Source organism: Hippocampus comes, unplaced genomic scaffold, assembly GCF_001891065.2.
Source record: "Hippocampus comes isolate QL1 unplaced genomic scaffold, H_comes_QL1_v1.1 scaffold47, whole genome shotgun sequence".
Lineage (NCBI taxonomy): Eukaryota > Metazoa > Chordata > Actinopteri > Syngnathiformes > Syngnathidae > Hippocampus > Hippocampus comes.
The window spans coordinates 147,542-167,646 of record NW_017806029.1 but is presented as its reverse complement, the minus strand read 5'-3'; the positions used below and the strand labels follow the sequence as shown (position 1 = coordinate 167,646).

At 40.7% G+C, this 20,105-nt stretch overlaps 1 protein-coding gene across 1 annotated transcript in view; it reads left to right on the top strand.

Moving 5' to 3' along the window:
* Positions 1 to 9,402, top strand: part of LOC109529297 (signal transducer and activator of transcription 5B-like) — an 11,766-nt gene extending 2,364 nt beyond the window's left edge. Inside the window, exons 3-16 of the mRNA XM_019892619.1 lie at positions 860 to 1,016; positions 1,202 to 1,291; positions 1,460 to 1,637; positions 2,101 to 2,231; positions 4,621 to 4,772; positions 4,953 to 5,108; positions 5,456 to 5,635; positions 5,828 to 5,915; positions 7,105 to 7,227; positions 7,538 to 7,630; positions 8,060 to 8,266; positions 8,396 to 8,490; positions 8,593 to 8,735; positions 9,169 to 9,402. Of these exons, the coding sequence (XP_019748178.1) occupies positions 860 to 1,016; positions 1,202 to 1,291; positions 1,460 to 1,637; positions 2,101 to 2,231; positions 4,621 to 4,772; positions 4,953 to 5,108; positions 5,456 to 5,635; positions 5,828 to 5,915; positions 7,105 to 7,227; positions 7,538 to 7,630; positions 8,060 to 8,266; positions 8,396 to 8,490; positions 8,593 to 8,735; positions 9,169 to 9,341 (1,966 nt within the window). The 3' untranslated portion in view covers positions 9,342 to 9,402. The remainder of the gene's footprint in view (positions 1 to 859; positions 1,017 to 1,201; positions 1,292 to 1,459; positions 1,638 to 2,100; positions 2,232 to 4,620; positions 4,773 to 4,952; positions 5,109 to 5,455; positions 5,636 to 5,827; positions 5,916 to 7,104; positions 7,228 to 7,537; positions 7,631 to 8,059; positions 8,267 to 8,395; positions 8,491 to 8,592; positions 8,736 to 9,168) is intronic.
* Positions 9,403 to 20,105: the final 10,703 nt, after the last annotated feature.

Genomic DNA, 20,105 nt, shown 5'->3' with positions numbered 1-20,105 from the left:
CGTGAAAAAAAAAATTGGAAAGGGGTGGGGGTTAAAGGGGGGGGGGGGGGAGAGAAGTCTCCTCGACTCTGAAGCCTCACTCAAATGGACACGCAAATCATGGTCTCAGCCAATCAGAGATAGTGAAGGGTGGAACCCTCCTCTGATTGGCCATGGTCCAGATATTTTTATGCATTTTGTTTTTTTTAATTGAGCACTCAACATGGCTGGCTACTCACTCGCACGTGTGAACATGTGGAATATCTTCTCTATGTCATGCAACAAGCAGACCAACAAACATTGTGGTGAAAAAAAAAAGTGTGGGACAATATCGTGGTATGTGTGACCAAGAGTTATACTCACAGCAAACTTCCAATCTGACTATCATTGCCTCACCAGCCATGAACCTCACTGCCCTTCACTGCATCAAGCCCACTTTGCAGTGTACGTTCTGTTCTTGTTTTGTTGTTATTCCTGTCAATTCACTGTTAATTTGTCCTATTTTCCTGAGCAGCCTCAAGGTGCTTATACCAAACAACCGACCTGCGTTCCTTACAACTGCCGACAGGCACCAGTCAGCTGTGGTGAAAACGGGTGCCTTATTAAAAATGTGCACTTGCCTCATTATTGTGACAGTATTTCTAACATCTTTCCAGTTGTTCCGGAGTATTAATTGCCTGCCACACGCCGCGGAAAAATATTGGTCAATTTCCAAACTGCAGGAACTTAGGGGTGTATGAAATATGAGATTCGTTTAAAAAAGCCCCCCCCCCCCCGCCAGTTAGTCTTTATCAGTACTAATAGAAAAGTGTGACATTTATGTTAGACATGTAGTCTGCTGTTAGGTAGAATACCCATCAAATATAATGTGCCATTAAAGGGATTCAGTGGAGTTGGGCAACCCGGCAGAGGAAGCCAAAGCCAAGCGTTTGCTGGACAACCTGGTGGCAGAGCTTCAGAGGAAAGCCCAACTCCAGGGAGGAGAGGATGGCTTTCTTCTGAAGATCAAGCTTGGACACTATGCAAATCAGCTAAAGGTAAACAAGCAAAACAGATTCACCATTAATTACCTAAATAATAATGGAACAAAACAAAAAACCAACACATTTTCAAGAGTTTGTTTTGGAATTTTCTGACCATCAAAATCCTTATGTTTCAACTCAAATGTGTGATAATTCTCAAAAAAATAATAAATCCCTCTTTTGTTGAATTGTCAATGCAGAGCACATATGACCGCTGTCCTTTGGAGCTGGTGCGCTGCATCAAACACATCCTGTGCTCCGAGCAGCGATTGGTTCAAGAAGCTTCAAATGTAAGTGTCGAAGTGAAACCGGAACCGGAACGAATAGACTGCCGGTCAAAAATAAAATTGCAACTAGTTATCGAAGAAAGTCCAGTCGAGCTTCTTGATTACTATGGCGGTGTCTGCTATTCATCAATTACAATTCCCCATTTTACAATTCAAATGTTTTGTGTTCAGGCAAATTGTGTGAGTGGGGGCCAGGCCATAGACAGCCTCTCCCAGCGCCATCAACAGATCAACCAGGCCTTCGAGGAGCTCCGATTAGCCACGCAGGAGACTGAGAATGAACTGAGAAAGCTGCAGCACAGCCAGGAGTATTTCATCATCCAGTACCAGGAGAACCTGCGCCTCCAAGGTATACACTTGTTTGCTCCAGCATCCACTTTCATGCTACTTGAGCAAATCGGAGCCTTCTTTTTGGATTGTGTCAAAACGTTCTTTAATTTACGTACCTGTGAACATGGTTATGATTTGAGCTATACAATTTCATTTTTGATAAGTGCAAGGCATCTCCAACCGATAAAAAAATTTCCAGCAACCTTTCTTCCTTACAGATGATAATAGTTCTTAAACCAATATAAATAGTTTCAGCAGTCTTCTTAATTTTTATCCTTTGCTCACTTCAGCCTAGTCTAATCGCGTGTTGTGCAATAAAATAACAGATTTTCACCGGTCCAAGTCTTAGGAAATGTTCGTCAGGAAACAAATAGCTACTCACTGAATCGATTATGGTTAAATAACTAAACAAAATAAGTGGTTTTCATTCCCACTGTGTGAGGTTTTCTCTCTGGCTCTAATCTTGCTTCTGTTCTGGTCAGCCCAGCTGAGCAGTCTGAGCTCCTTGCCTCCAGCTGAGCGCACCCAGAGGGAAACCACGCTCCAAAGCAAGAGGGCCACCGTGGAGGCCTGGCTCGCCAGAGAGGCCAGCACATTACAGAAATACAGGCTTGTATGAATATTCAGTATTCACTTCAGATAGTTTCTTTGCTAGCAGCTTTATTGGTTTGAATGGCAATGTCACCTCACACCGCAGAGCTTTCAAGATGTTCTGCTAATTCTTTTTCACCTCCCTCTAGTCCAGTGGTTCTTCACCTTTTTAGAGGTACCGAACCCAACCAGTTAATATGCACATTCACCGAACCCTTCATTAGTGAAAAAGAAATATATATATATATATATATATATATATTGTTTACAAATTCAAAATATATATTTTAAAAAACGTGTTTATTAAAAAAAAAAAAAGTACATAAAATTTCAAGGGATATGTGTACTTAAAAAAAAAAAAATTGAATGACGTACTATCACGACAGTCACACCTTGACTACGAAACGAACTAAATTTCCCACAGCACTGATTAGACAAGCAATGTCATGTGATCATCTGCAGCGGGCGTGTCATAACTAATTGATATGTTGAGTCCGGTGTGTCTTAACCTCCGTCGAACCCCTGAGACCGATTCACCGAACCCCTAGGGTTCAATCGAACCCAGGTTAAGAACCACTGCTCTAGTCTATCGACATTGTAGTTGTCATGTATCCAAGCATGTTGTTTGACTATTATTACGTGGTCCTTACCTTGGGAATTGGGAATCTATGTGACTACGTATTTGTCTCCTAGTAAATCCTCTCTTAATGTAGCCTTTATTTTACAAAATACATTTTCCAAATTACCTTCCTTTCTTCAGCTATATTTTGTGACCAACTCCCTGCTTACCTGCAGAAGAGTAACTCATGTTTTCGGCTGACTCTGAATCCACACATCGTACTTGAACACTCAGTAAATGTACCAGCAATTCAGTTACCCCAATTGCGAAATTCCGTTTCGAAACGTGCACATTTTCCAAACATTACGTAAACACATTGTCAGTGCCAGTACTTGGCAGAAATTCTCCCAACTCCTTCACTGTTGCTGTGGGTGACTTGACAGTTTTTTTTTAATGTTATTTCCCTCCCTCGTTCATCTTTTCGAATGTTGTTGTCAAAATTAACTCTCAATATTGTCCAAGAGTGGAAATTCTCAATGGTCTACATTAGGGGATCCACAGAGCACGATCACGTTGACACTGCTTGTTTGGATCTTTTAGTTGCTGAAGCCATTTTCAAAAGATGCCAGATTTCTGTCATATAAGTTTGCCCCTTCCTTCTCGTTTCTCATGACTGTAGGGTCCACAACTGGTGGATTAAATAGTGGAGCTCAGACTGGATAGAAAATGATTAAATAATGAACTGGCGAAGGTCCGAAGGTCAATAACACACAGTGGAGTCCAAATTTGGCAAATAATGCGGCAAGCTGGATCATACACAACAAATACAATTCAAAAGGAGGAGCAACACAATGGCACATTGAAAAAAAAATGCACAAGTGGGGAAGGTATTGAAGTGCCGATTGAATGCATCAGTGGATGGTTGACATGCAGTCTTAAGGAGCACCCATGATGGACTAAACAAGGCTTTTGAAATGAAAAGAGATGCAATCAAAGTACAACATTGATATAAACGTGTCCTGGAAAGGACGCAGTTCCTGTTGATTTCTATTTTCTAACACTGATTTCATTTCATTCGTTCATTCATTTGATTTGATTAAGACGAGGATGGACTAGTGACTACTACGTACTACATTCCCCATATTGAATGGTACTATGATCTGAAATTTTAGCGCCCAACTCCAGGCCAGCATTCGTCAAACATCCTCAACGTACTCTGGATAGATAAACCTGGATGAGCCACGTTTTATTAAAGTGTTCAGGATATTCCAAGTTCCTTTAATGTTATTTTTATTTTCATACAGCCTTTTCTTATAATAGACTTGCTTGGTAGCGCTGACTTTTATCCGGTAGCTTGTTTTTATCAACCCTGTATCAAGCATTTTGTATTTGTTATTTTTCTTTTTTTTTTTTTTTGTTAACATTTTGTATTCGTTTGGTTTGCCAAGGACAGTTAACATACTTTTTTTATGGTGAAGGTATTTTCAAATGGTCAGTACAGTATCATAACGTGAGCGAAATAAAACCATCCTAGACTTAGCTCCAGGTTTGTAATAGTAAACAGTTGTTAAAAGTATTCATTGTGTCTTCAGTTCTTACCTTAAAATCACTGTCAGAAGGCATAGCAGGCCATGCACAGTTTGATCTGACATGACATGACTTTAAAATATTATTGATCATTATTGCACTGATATTCTACTGGGTTTGGCCATCACCTTTTGAGTTCCGTGAGGGAAATTTCTAAACAGACCCTTTGTATGACCTTTCTATTATTTTTTTTACATTTATTTATTTTGTACAAGTGTTATATCACACTCGTGTTCTCAGTGTGCGGGTCACGATCTGTTTGCAGGACCTGTCAGAACAACACCAAAAGACCCTAACCCTTCTGAGGAAACAACAGACATTGATCCTCGATGAGGAGCTTATCCAGTGGAAAAGGCGGCAGCAGTTAGCTGGAAATGGGGGTCCTCATGAGGGAGGACTCGATATTCTCCAGTCCTGGTATGGATTTAGGATTCCCTTTTGGTTACGTTTGACTTGCAAAAAAAAAAAAAAAAAAAAAAAAAAAAAAAAAAAAGTGTTTTGTTAAGAATGTTGTCTTCATCCACACTCATATGTTGATGGAATTGTTGTACAAATAAATGTGTCGAGCATGTTATGACCATATCCTCTTCTTTTTAGGTGTGAAAAGCTGGCAGATCTGATCTGGACAAATCGACAACAGATTCGACGCTGTGAACATCTTACTCAGCAGCTTCCTCTGCCAGGCCCCATGGAAGATCTCCTGAGTAAACTCAATTCAGACATCACTGATATCATCTCTGCCTTGGTCACTAGGTGAAAAAAAAACCACATCATCCTTACTGAGCTATATGGAAGACCATTGTGCTGCTTGCAGACTGACACACAGGAACAAATGTGTGAATTGTTTCAGATCGCTCACGGTGGCATTAACAAGGGATGTCACTGTCTCGTCACATTCGTAGTGCAAAAAGGCAGATGTTTTTCATTGAAAGTTGCGGGGAAAAATAGTTGTGTGATTAAAAACAGATGAACGAAATAAGTGTTAAGTTTCAACTCTGCTGCCTCATCAACATGAATCCAAATCACACGATAATTCAAATGGCTATGGATGTGGATCTCATTCCTTTTCGATAAGTCACTTCATGTCCTCTTCTCTTTAGTACCTTCATCATTGAAAAGCAACCGCCCCAGGTGTTAAGAACGCACACCAAGTTTGCTGCCACCGTGCGACTTCTGGTGGGCGGAAAGCTCAACGTCCACATGAATCCACCTCAAGTCAAGGCTGTGATTGTGAGTGAGCAACAGGCCAAAGCTCTCCTCAAAAATGAAAGCACACACAGGTGAGATTAAACTCCGGGAGCCTGACTTTGTTATGGTTGTATGACTATAGTGTAAATTCTGGATTTAAATAAGATCTGCTGTGTTAAATTGTGAATGCAAAGTGTTACTTGGATTACATGTACAGTCCTGCTTTGTTGGAAAAATCTGATTTATTCACTTTTTACACCCTAACTCTCCCCCTGGTTTGTTAGTGAAAGTAGCGGTGAAATCCTCAACAACAACTGTGTGATGGAGTATCAACAGGCGACAGGCACGCTGAGTGCACACTTCAGAAACATGGTAGGACTATGGTTTAAACCTCCTGTCATTTGTATCATGAAATGTCATTGAGCAGCTCATTGCAAAAGAAGTAGAATGCTTTCAATGGGAAATGGACTGCACTGACATCGCGCTTTATCTACCGTATTGTCCACATTATAAGTCGCACCGAAAAGCATTCAATTTTCCCAAAAGCTGACAGCGCCTTATAAGCCTTGGACATTTTCGAAGGATTGTTAACTCATTCGCTCCCAAAGACGTTTTTAAACGTCTTTTCAGACTTGGTCTAGAATTGGCTGGTATTGAATGAGTTAAAAACAGACAAAAGCAAACGTCCTTGGATCAGTTCTTCACAAAACGGCAGGCAAAAAACACTTCTGAGAGAGAACATGAACTAACGAGGGCAAAAAACAATGAGGATGCAGTTAAAAGTTAAATGACCATCATGTTTATTCTTTATTCTTTGTTTTGTTTGTTTTGCGCAACTCTCATGTATTGTGCAATAATCTAATTGTAACATGTATTTGTTACATATTTAGATGCATTTTTATGCTTTAGAAAACATTTATGTCTGAATGGGGGCTTGGAACGGATTAGGGCATTTACATGGAAAACGCGTCTCTACTTCCAACATCTACTAGTTAAGAAATTTCTTCCAGAACCAATTAATTTCGTAAGTAGAGGTACCACTGTACTATATTATAAGAAGCGTCATCTTCACCTCAAACTTTCCTTTTTGTTTCCTCCCACATTCCCTTCCCCCCAAAAAGCTTGCACGTTAGGTAACTCGAAGACTCGAAACCCTCCCATAGGTGTGAATGTGACTGACTTATTTATATGTTCCTTGTGATTGACTGGTAGCCAGTCCATATGGCTTTGGTCCAGGTTGTAGCCCACGTCTAACCCAACAGTCATTTGGGATCCGCTCCAGCCCAGCCGTGACCCAAATGAGAACAAGCACTATTTAAAAAAAAAAAAAATGGATGCTGTATAAATGAGGCGATATTGTTACATCCGAGCTATATCAAGACGATGAGTGTAAGACATGGATTATTAGAAAATACAACACACGTGCGTTACGATCCTGCTGATGAATGCAATTGGAGTTTAAAAATGTAGATGGTCACTTTCTTTGTTACCTACACTGCAACTGCATGCGTATGTGAAGAATTTCGGTTATAATTTATCAATCTATTTTTTGTGTGTTTAGTCTCTGAAGCGGATCAAGCGTTCGGATCGTCGAGGTGCAGAGTCAGTGACTGAGGAAAAGTTCACGGTTCTTTTTGAATCACAGTTCAGCATTGGAGGCAATGAACTGGTCTTCCATGTGAAAGTAAGCGAACTGTAATTCATTCACCTTTTAATTCCGTGGTTTTAAATTTGATTTTTGGGATACTGGATTTGACTTGTGGTTAAGGATACAAATGTATTTCAATAAATTGGAATGTGATCGAAAATAAATTCATTTCAGCAGTTCAATCAGAAAAGAATCTCATACAGATTCATTAAACGAAGAAAATGGCTTTAAAGAAGCCTTCCGAATTGCCATATTACAAGTCATGCTGTTTCTTATGTAATATCATAATTTCTGGAGATGGCGAATTTGGGGGTTTTGTCATTCTTTCCTTTGTTTTAACCTGCAGACTTTATCACTACCCGTAGTAGTGATCGTCCACGGTAGTCAGGACAACAATGCCACAGCGACAGTACTTTGGGACAATGCCTTCGCTGAACCAGTGAGTTGGATTCTGCGGTCTTATTTCCGTTGCATTAGTTTTATTGACCTCCAAAGAGTTTGTCCACACTCCATTCTTTCTACCATGATTTCACCACAGTCAGCATTTTTTGCAAACATTCCACGATAGGATCTGATGATAAACCTTTCAATAAGATGGCTTTGGTGTGCTTTATCCTTCGCACATTCGTGAGCGAGAACTTTCAGTTGTTCGCATCACGGCATTCAAGTGGTGGTAGCAGACAGTGAACATGAGTGGCGCCACTGCACAGCATTCCCACTGGGGGACGTTTCTCAAATCTGGTTGCAACCTATGAGTAGAACAACCCTATTTGCCAAGAAAAAAACAAACAGTATTTGCAAATGCTTACCTTGAATAAATATGGCAGTATTTTTTTCCCTTTCATTTTAATTACTCTTGTCTCTTCAGGGCCGGGTTCCATTCATTGTACCGGACAAGGTACTCTGGCCCCAGCTATGTGACGCCCTTGATATGAAGTACAAGGCAGAGATGCACAGTGGCCGTGGCCTGTCGGAGAACAACCTGGTCTTCCTGGCGCAGAAAGCTTTCACAACGACAAGTAACAACCCAGAGGAATACCGCAACATGACCATATCGTGGGCCCAGTTTAACAGGGTGAGGGCAGCATCTCATCACTATCGCAATAAATCTCTCTTCGGTAGTATATGGAAAATAATAGGCTCCTGAAGCGTAGTTTCCGCTTCACTGTTGCCCAGCAACTCTCAACTCAACTCTCCTGAACAGGAGAGCCTACCTGGACGCAACTTCACCTTTTGGCAGTGGTTTGATGGAGTCATGGAACTTATGAAGAAACATCTCAAGCCTCATTGGAATGATGGGTAAGGAATATATTTTGTTTTAGTGCATCTCTGGCAGAATCTGTTATTTCATGAGCTATGAAGCAAAAATACCAATAATAACTCTGCATATTCCCGTTGCAGGGCCATCTTGGGTTTTGTGAACAAGCAGCAGGCACAGGATATGCTTCTGTCCAAACCCAATGGGACATTCCTCCTGCGATTCAGTGACTCTGAAATTGGTGGCATCACCATTGCCTGGGTTGCAGAGAACCCCAACAAAGCAGGTATCAAATGTAGTGCACATTATAAAGTCTTTTACCAGGCTTCTACAGTCAGAGTAGACGACAACCTGAATGAAGTTCACTGACACTGGCCTGACCGGGCCAGTAAGTTTCATAAATAATTCCGATAAAATCAACCGGTTCATTATTTTCCATTAATTCATATTCACTGTATTGAATTTATCCACTTAAATTGTTCGATCATCATTGACCTTTTTGCCACACTGAGCACGTTATTTAGTTAAAAAAATTTTTTGCGGTTATGTGATGCTTTTAATATCATAACATGACAACGATATTGTGACATTTTTAATATTGCCTTATTGTTATCATTACATCCCTAATGTGACCATGTGATTTTTGGAGACACTGTGTACAGCACACTGAGTTGTGCAAGTGGTGAATATAATTTGATGCTGTTCCTTTTGGTGAGCAGGTGAAAGGCTGGTATGGAATTTGTTGCCTTACACCTCCAAAGATTTCTCCATTCGCTCCTTGGCTGACCGTATCAGTGATCTGAACCATCTCCTGTTTCTCTATCCCGACCGACCCAAAGATGAGGTCTTTGCAAAGTACTACACACCACCACTCTGTATGTATCAGCGATGAAGCTTGTGTACATGTTACCATACTACCATATTTTCCGTGATATAAGGCGCACCGTCAATGAATGGCTTATTTTAAAACAGTTTTCATGTATAAGGCGCACCGCATTATAAGGCACATAGAATAGAAGCTACAATAGTGGCTGCGGTTGCGTTAGGTATCCACTATTCAAAGATGAGGTCTTTGCAAAGTACTACACACCACCACTCTGTATGTATCAGCGATGAAGCTTGTGTACATGTTACCATACTACCATATTTTCCGTGATATAAGGCGCACCGTCAATGAATGGCTTATTTTAAAACAGTTTTCATGTATAAGGCGCACCGCATTATAAGGCACATAGAATAGAAGCTACAATAGTGGCTGCGGTTGCGTTAGGCATCCACAAGATGGAGCTACGCTAAATGGATAACAATACAATATCATACAGCTTTATTAATACAGAGCTTTTGCAACAGGCTGCAGCTGTAACAGCACTTGCCAGAACATTTAAAATACTACATCCAAGAAACATTGAGAAGATTTAATGCTTTTCGGTGTGACCTATTGTGCGGAAAATACGGTACTTACACTGTTTGAGTGTGGAGCCCTGCCTTCAAGGGTAAGAAAATACACAGAATAGTTTGCGTTGTTGCATTTCATGCATGTTTTACACTCACAGAATTCCTTATTCGATACACCAGCACAATCTAATGAGTCGGCTCTCCATTTCTCTGAGAAAAACTGACAGTCAACAAATTATACATCCATCCAACCATCCATTATCCCATCGAGGGTCATGTTCATGGGTGAGCTGGAGCCTATTCCAGCTGACTTTGGGTGAAAGCCTAAGTCCAGAAAGGTTGACAGTCAAGCACAAGGGACATGCACCATTCACACTCCCATATTACTCATGTGCCTATGGGCATGAATGAAGTATGGTTTTGAAAAACGGGAGGAAGCCAGAGACCCCCCTAGAGCATCCCCACATTAATCAAGCAATTACTTTATTTTCAAGAGAATGGGATAATCTCTATAAATAAGCAAGATCCGGATGCCTCTTTTTAATCAACAATCAATTCCACATAATCTTAATCAAATTCTTAATCGGCTGTTATTACTTCAAATGATATTTAAAGAAAGCGAAATCTGCTTTTACAATCGAAATACAAATAATGGAACCAATCATAGTACCGGTGGTGTTTCCAATCCAATACTTGACACATCTCAAGTTAAATAAGGTTGCCCATTTCCGGGAAGCAGCTCTCGCTATGATGCAGTGGAGTAAGCACAGTCACATTAATAGAGGGTGTACCTAATGAAGTGGAGCAAGTCTATGCGCGAGTAGGTTTCTTTATAATGCTGCCGTAGCCTCCAACCATAAGAACTTCTGAGGGCTTCTAGATTGTTTGAACATGTTTAAAGACGGACATCAAATAGATCGCGTTTCAGATTGGCCTTTTAATTAATTGAGGAATATTTCAGCAGCTTGCATCACTCTGGAAAAGGAGACGACGCTAAACGGCTGAGGTGTAGTCACCTTTGCCAGCGTGTTCGTCAGGATGGTGAGCGACAGATGAACAAAGACGCGTCCTTTAGTAACACGCACGTCTAACCATGTCAAGAACTCACATTGACAAGCAGTTTTGTGACTTGGAGGGTCATAGGATCCCTCGCTGTTTGTTTTTGCTCCTGTAAAAATCGCAGGAGATTGACGAAAAAGAAGAACAGCAAGACCACGTTTTGCTAACTCAACAAGTCATTGGAAAATGATGAATTTATTGGTTTTTTTTTTAACTTGTAAGAAATATGGAGCAGGTCTGGAAGTTTCCATAAATAGGACATCCGTTCTATTCACACGTGGGCTATGCTAGGTGTGAAAGGTTTTGGGAATTGGATCGCAAAAGCTTTATTGTATTTCAAAACCACAAAGCAAACTACACGTTTACCCCTTTGAACTAATCATGCAGTCAAATGCAGAGAATTTCTCCAATATCATGACAAATAATATTTGTAAACGATTGATTCTAATTTTTTTTTATCATAGTCTATAAAGCCACTTTGGCCCATCCGTATCTTGTTTTTCCATGACTGCTACACACAAGACAATTACTGAAATACCATGAGAGCAAAATTTACAACTTAGATCATGAGTAAAAGATCACGTGGGAAAAATTTATTGAGGTGTTGCCAAAGTATGAGGCACTCAGGTTCAGTGTTCTGCCCAAGGACCCTTCGAAAGATTCGGACCGTCGACCCTTCGGTCATTGGATGACTCACTTGTACCAACTGTGACGCAGGCGGCCAAAACGAAACAACGACTTGATTCTGCCATAGTGACATTCTGAACCGCACTACTGGAACATTAGCTGGCTGAGGGGGATACAATTCCGTCGAGTACAGTCAGGATTGGATTTTGATCCGCTTAATTTGAGCTGATACTGATCCCTTAAAACGTGTCCATATCTGCCTGGCTCCTATGGGTATGATGGTGTGACTATAAATGTGTACAAATTCAGGGACAGTGGTAGCTGAGTTTTGCAATGAGGCAAGTATTTTACCCATATGAAAATTCAACGGTGTTCCAGAGGAGCAGGATGAATTCGTTTCCAGCATAATTGATGAATCAAAGGTTGTCTTAATTCAGTTATTATCAGGAAAATGGCACTACTTTCTATTTAAGGACATACCTTTAATTACTTTGGCTTAATAAATTCATTGAGGGCACTCCATTGGGAGTTTAAAGGGTACTGAGCCTCGAGAAATGAGCGACAAATTAAAGTTCCCTTTTAAATGGCTTAAACTGAATCAAACTGCCTGATGTCAGCAGGAAGATCCAATAAGAAAAAGACCCTACAGGCTTTTGACCTTTGCAACTCCATGCACAGACACGAGCTCTGTCTTCTGAAATCAGAGGAGGGAATATGCTGTAAAATATGAATGTTGAGAATAGGAGGGGGGTGTTTATTTATTTTTTTTCTGTTTTAAAGGATGAGACATGGCCGGAAGGCAAGAATAAAAGTACCTGTGGACTGACTGTGGGGCCCCCAAAGAAACAAAACAAAGCACTCCACGAATCAATCCTGCTTGAAACAAAAGCAAGATTTTCTATCACAAAGAGAGGAGACCATATTTTGGTTGGCGTAAAAAACAACACATCTTTGATCTCTGATCAAGCGCATAACATCTCTTGGCTTGAGGAACTATTTGTAGATCAAAGAAGCATCCAGCAAGAGTTGACCAAAGCTAATGTCTTGAACATCTATGGGGAGGGGAACATTGGCCGTCATTTGCTAAGAAATGAGAAGGCATCTTTCTACTCTATGCACAAGTTGAACACATACAATCGAACCTCGAGGTCTGTACGTTGAATGTGTATGAATGAATATGTACGTTCGTAGTAACCATTTCCAATAAAATGGCCGCCAAATACGATGTATAAGGATTTAAGCCATTCACACTTATAGATGTGAAAACATGAACTTGTATGAAAGTATCAACATGTCAATTGCAAATACGTGTATGAAGAAAAAAATGATTTTATAAGACATGAAACAAACAACAAAGATGCACCGCGCCCCAAAGCCGTTTATGATCATTTTTCAATCGGTTGGCCTCGGACTCTGCCGTGATTTTGTCGCCATTACGAATGATTGTCGAAATAGTTGACTTTGCCAATTCGTAGTCATGGCTGAGCTTCGTCTCGGAGACTCCTTTTTGAAAGTGAGAGACAATTTCTGCCTTCATAGACAGCGAGATTCGCTTCTGTTTACCAGACATGTTTTCATACCCTGTCATCAGGACGGCGCCGTGCTTCCGGAAGTACAACAATGTATGAGTCGATCAGGAGCATTGCTAAGCAACGGACGGGGAATCCCGCACTGTGTATTTTGTTCATAACCAAGGTCGTGGCAGCAGTTAGCTTGCACAGTTCATTGGACCGAAGGCTTTTTCACTATTTTGTGGGAAGAATCTGGTCATTATCATGAAGTTTACGTTATAAAGGTGTTCGTTGTAAGCAAAATCGGCTTATATGAAGTCACACCCAATGATAGCTTGAACTTAGTGATGTTGGATTTTTCCAGTGGATCTTTCCAGAAGAAATTGGTTAACTCCAAATTGCACAACGTTTGTAGACTTACAAGATTCCACTGTACTCAGTTTGAACCGCAGCAGACACTCGTGTGCGTGTCTATCCATCACATACCTAAAAGTAGCTAATAATAAGCCTCGCAAGCATTGAGGAGGCAGAAAGTGGAACAGGATATTCTTACAAATACTTTGCTTCCAAGTGTGAGAATTATGTTTCTCACCTCATTTATTTGATTTACAAGGATGTCTTTATTGCTGGAGGAGCACCGGTGACACATTTTTCCTTGTTTGTTTACCATTCCCTTGTGTCTCCTACTTCACTACCTTTCCGTACACAATATGTTGGCACGCATGTGTGCGGTTCCGATGGCGCTGCTCACGCACTCTCTCCTCGCACACCTGCCACCCGGTAGCAGTACATCAAGCCCTGTGCGTTCACCACTCTTTGCACTGATTCTTTTACTTTTTCCGATAATACTTTGTGACCTCGCAGTCCACTGAATTAACGCTGCGAAACATTCCACACCCGCTTTGCCGTTTCTTCAAAACACTTAGCATCCAGGCTGTAATCCCCACTGTGCTCTGTTTTGTTTACGCTCATCGCCCACGCCTACATTTACATCCATTCGGTGCTGTTGGTCCTATCAAAAAGCATCTGTTGGTTTGTGTCATTAAGGAGGTGTGCGGGCATGTAGCGCAAATGATAGCAGTGGACTATTTCTGCCATTGGATGACTCCCCGCGAGCTAATTTGGGGCGGTTATATGGCAGCGGGGTGACGTTAAGACATCATTTGTGACCGGAGAGTCATTAGTGAGTCAATTCAGTGGATTACCCTGCTTTTCGGTGACTTTTACTCACTTGCATTGGGAAGTTGCAGCCTGACTACCACTGCACTTCTCTTTGGTTGACACACAACAGCGGCTCCAAAATAACAACGAGAGGCAATTGCCAATAAATAAATAAATAAAACGGTTAAGGAGACGACGCGCCGCATGTCAAACGGGGAAGCCTAGAACTAATGCAATAAAATGGCATTTACGTCCTCAACTTCCATTTATCCATCCATTTTCCATAGCACTCTTCTTCACCAGGGTGTCGTGAAAGGCGGGGTACACAACACACTGGGGGGGCTGCATTTGACAGTTTAAGATCTTCAGTTTCTGTCAGGAGCAATAACTCACCAATTGACATTGGAGCATTGTTGCAAAAATTCCCGCCTGGCAGGAAGTTTTCCTGCCCTTGACTGCAGTCCAGTGCCAGTTTCGGGAGCTTTATGGCCATCACACTGCTCCATTGGATCATAAAATTCACGCTATCCAAAGTAGACTGCTTAAAACTGGACATGTTCCATTGACAAATACTGCAGCAGAAGCCCCGCTACTACCAATACTGATCCAAACAGTGAACTCTTAGAGCTGGCGTCTGTGCAAAGCCAGGGAAAGTCTATCCAGGTAGATGCACTGGACGTGGGCATCAACAAAAGTTTACGATGTGTGAATCACTTTTCCACTTCTCACAAGTCTTATTCATCTTTCTAGTCGGGGAAATTGACACAACTGTTGAATCAGGCTGACTGGACCATTTCTCTTCTGCACTGCATCCAGTAACATGACTTGGGGGGGGGATACCTTAGAGGTATTGCAGGATTTTGCTGTTACTAAAAAACATCATGAGGACCGCTGACCTTACTCACATTTTATTTTTTCTTCAACAATAAAGAGCCCCTCTCCATTTTTGCCAGGTTAGTGAATGATTTCTCTGAACATCAAGTTTCCTGACTGATGGTCAAAGAGTTTCCCTTGGATGGGCTCTGCACTCCCTTGACCTCACACCTTGTGACTTCTGTAGCAGTATGTCACTAAACTCCACGAACTGTCATATTTACAGGAAAGAATCTGTACGGAATGGCGAAAGTGATGCTACAACAAATCGGGGAGGCCCGAGTACGAAGGTGGCTGAAGGTTGGTCGCAAATAGACGTCCTCATGTGGAGGATTTAAGGCAACCGGAATGTGAAGTCGAGCAAGTAAACGAGTCAGTCATTGCAAGTAAAACTGCAATGACTCCTTTGTTGATGCTAAAAATATCAATGAACTTAGTTTCTTGTGTCATTTTTAGGAATTTATTTTCGCGGTACACAGAAAAACAAATTGAATTCATAGGCCATTTATGTCAATAGAACACGTTCATATTTTTAATATGGAATTGACTATGAGCGGCGAGCAACCAGTCCAAGGTGTACCCCGCCTATCACCCCAACTAAGGTGAGAAAGATTCACACCAATGAGGACAAGCGGTTTAAAAAATGGATGAAGGGTTACAGAATTCAGCGCAAATGAAAATACGTTTCCATAAATTCCAACTCGAATGGTACTCACGAATTTATCGCGTCATGAGCAGTCATACTCAAACTATCCAAAATGGGTGTTAAAAATAAAAGATGATTATAGTTGTCCTTTCCTTCAGATATTTATCTCTGAAGAAATGGAGTAAATGTGTGTATACAGCGTTGGGCCAAACATCAAAACAACACCAATGCTCTGAAAGTATCTCCCGCTGCGCTAACACATCCATTAGCAGCTTTAAAATGGAATTAATGAAGCTAAGTGCGAGAGTTATCATTAAACCAAACCTTCAGAATACAAACATCTAAATTCAGGCAGTGCTGTGGTATGCATTACAATATTATTTCCCAAATATGGCCAGATCTATTCATTTCATACTTGCAAAACAGGAAATGGAAATGCGTTACGAATAAAGCACAGCAGCTGTTACATTCATTCACGTGTGACACTTGCCAAGGCTTATGCGGTGGATCCCACATCACACTCAGCAGTAAGTCATGTCTTACCTTTTGGCCTTTTAATCCATTTGTGGATGATTTATTTGCCATATCAAAATGATTATACATTTTGAACTAACGACAATCACAACATAACTATTGCTGTTATTGTATTTTTTTTAACATAGCTCATTCACAATATTTTTAGAACATACCCAAACGACACCCATTCGCTCTGAAACCTCTCCTTGCATGCCTGCATGCGCATCATTCACTTCTCAGTGTGGTGTGCAACACATACAGAAAAGTGTGAGTTTACATTTCCCTTCAAGGCATTGTAATGAAGAAATAGGAACAGCATATATATGTGTGTGTGTCTATATTTAACATAAATATGATTTACAGTATATACACTGTAAAACATTGTATATACTGTATGTGTGTACATTATATGCAGAAATACTGATAGAGGTGTGTGAGAAAAGTTACCAAACTGATGTCATAAATAATATATTTCAAATCCCAATCTACACAGTACAAGGTTTACCATTGAAGAACTCCCCCTGGAGTGAAACACACTTTCTCAGCATTCTCTGCCACACCTTCCTGCACTCCTTGAAGGGTTTTTACAGGATCCTCTGCAGCTGCATTGTCACAGCCATCTATATATTGCCCACATCTTCAAAACGGGTCCCCTTGAAAACCACCTTGTGCTTGTGGAAGAAAAAAAAAAAACCATACGGAGCCAGATCAGGTGAGTAGGGAGGTTGCTCCAGCACGCCGATGGCAATGTTACTCTCGGCCAGGAAGTGCCAGATGCTCAGGGCAATGTGAGCGGGCTTATTGTCACAGTGAGTCAGCCACAATTTGTCTCTTGCCTCTTTCTGCGCACTAACGGAGCAAATGCTGCAGACTCTTTGTCGATGGGCTGGTTGGAGTTTGGGTATTTTCAGACACCTCTCCCTCTCCCTCTCCCTCTCTCTCTCTCTCTCGCTATACTGCATATATATATTGGAACAACTCTGTAGTGTATTCAATTAAATATAGCTTGAATATGATTTGTAAATAACTGTATTCTGTTTGTATTTATGTTTAACATAACGTCCCACCTTCACTGGAATTGGCTTTGTCGGTACACATGCACGCATGCGCATGCGCACACACAGACACACAGACACACAGACACAGACACACACACACATCCATTGTGTGGGAAGAATGAGACCAAAATGAAAAATCATTACGAACAAATGTTAACTGCAGATTATGAATTATGCAGAGAGAAATCATGCAGCAGAACTAAAATGAGGAACTGATCAGTAAATGGAGCAATGCTGATGAAAAAGTCTTTTTTTTCCCCAGTCGGGAAGCATAATGGTCTTCATTTGAGCATTGACTGCATATGTTTAGATTAGTATACCCTGGTAGGAACCTGTCAACCTGCCATCACATCTCAAGGAAATGAAAATTTATATTTTTGTTGTTGAGCACAACCTGCTGTCAGTGAGGGCGTAGATGTATTCATTTCATGGAATAACGCTCCTCTTGAAATATATTACAGTACCTCTCACTAATTGTATATGTATGAAAATTTCAATCAACTAATTCTGCAAGTCTGGAAATGAGTAATTAAAAAGTTGAATGAATGCTCTTGTAATACTGATACTGCAGAGAAAGCATCTATTTAGTGGCATGTATTGAACATAGACCACATGGTAGTCATAGGGCCAAACTAAATATGTAAAAATATATGACGCAATGGTCAAAAAAGTGTTTATAATGGGCAATATTCTGAGCCTGGTAAATGTTTCGGGGGCATTTTATATCAAATGCGCTTGCGGACTGTGTTACCCACAGGCCATATGCTGCCCCCCCCCGTTGTACAGGTTCAATATCATGCTGCAACTCCACATCATAAATAAACATAAATGTCCCTGTGATTCATGTTTGACTGGAATTCCAATTTTAAAAAAAATAATAATAATGATAATGGCCTACAGTGGTCCAAAAGTAATATTTAAAAGGCTGAGCTCATTTAGGTGAGCTGCCTTTAACTTATGTGCAAGCCAGGTGGTCTAAAATGTCTCCATGGACAGGTGTGGATTCTATTTGTTGTCTTGAGAAAGTGTGAGGGGGTGGAGGGGGTAGAAAGAGAGAAAGAGAGAGAGAGAGAGAGAGAGAGAGAGAGAGAAAACTGGTGGAGTATAAAAAAGTACCCTGGGTCAAACATTGCAGTTCATCTTCCACCGCACATTATTTAAAGGAAATGGAATGTTTGTGGCGCTGCCTGTGTCGCTGTAGCAATGAGGCATCGGCAGCATCCGCTGCTGATGGGCTTCTTCATCACCCACACACTGTGTGGCATGCGAGGTAGATGAACATATGGAGAGCGCCATGATGGTCTCTTAAGTGGTTTTCTCATTACAAAAAATATCATTTGATGCTCAAATTCAGCAAAGCAAATCTCACATAACATACCTTCCCATTACTTCTTTGTGGAAAGGTCATTTTTGACTGTCATTACATTTGCCCTTCGGTTATGGCTCGCAGGCCATGTTTTTGGGTTACTTATGGAAGAGAGAGATTTTAAAAAAAAAAGAGTTTCTACTTCTCATGGTGCCAGATACTACGACAAGTGCACTAATGTTGCCCCAATGCGCAATGACCAGCCAGAAAAGTATGATGATAACCACAGAGCAGAAAAGGATGCCTGCCATAGTTAAGCGTCTGGCTTCTCAACTCAATTTTGGCAATATTATTAGTTCAATTACAAATACACAAATACGTTTTGACAAGTAGATGCTTATACAAACAGCAAAAAAGCAAAATGGCTTATTTGGGAATGACTCGCATGGAACTGAACAGAGCAGCCTGCCAACAGCTGTAATGAAATGGTGAGTATTTCTTAATTTATTTATATATAGTTTTATGATACCAAAAAAAAAAAAAGAGCCAGAAAGGTATGTGTGATGTGATTGTTTTGTTTTACAAAAGAGCCATGCCATTGTTTTAACAATTTAAAACAATTCTCAGGTGTCTTGATAAAAGCTCTCTGACATTTTTTCGGTCAAAAATAAGCAAACAATTGAGAACTACAGCACACTTCATACCCATTTGTCACACTGGTTGAAATGACTCCTGTCTATCATACAAAGAGTACATCTTATGTTACTTTGACAATTACGGGCGGAGCTATGGTATGGTATAGGCTACTTGGTGTTGCCAACTTAGACTTTATCGCGTGATTTTGACGTTGACTGACATCTCCACCAACCATGTTTCAAACAAGTGACTAGAAACAAATACATCTATTATTATTTTTTTTTTTTGCATTATTTGAGACTTCTGAAGATGTTGAGGCCCCTTCCAGAGCAGAAGTCCACCCCTCCCTGTCCAGATTGTACCAGACCCCCACCGAATGAAGGCTCTTTGGGCAAAACGAGCTGCCAAGCGATGGGTGGAGAAACTCGGTGTGCAGGGGACATATTATGTAAATTAGCTTGACTGTTATCTAACAAACTGGCTCACTCACAGACACATATTTAAAAATAGGCAGATCTTGAAAGATTTATTGAATCTGGTGGTTGATAATTTTCACACTCGATGAATGGGTATTGAATGAATGAGTATTTTGTACGCGAGCAAGTTCATCCGTCCACACATCTATTTCCTATAGTTGTTTCTTTCATTAGAGTCATTAGGGCGAGCTAGAACATAGGGTTTATACCACACGTATACGTAATCGGCAAGACCAAATGCTCCTGATTTCCCACGTTTACTGCACCACTAATGACATGATGCAATTGAAATCAGGCCCAATTCAAAAGTGACCAAGGCTGCCTTACTTCATCCATGCAAAGTTCAGAAGTATACAAAGGTGATAGTTAAAAAAAAAAAAAAAAAAAAGCCC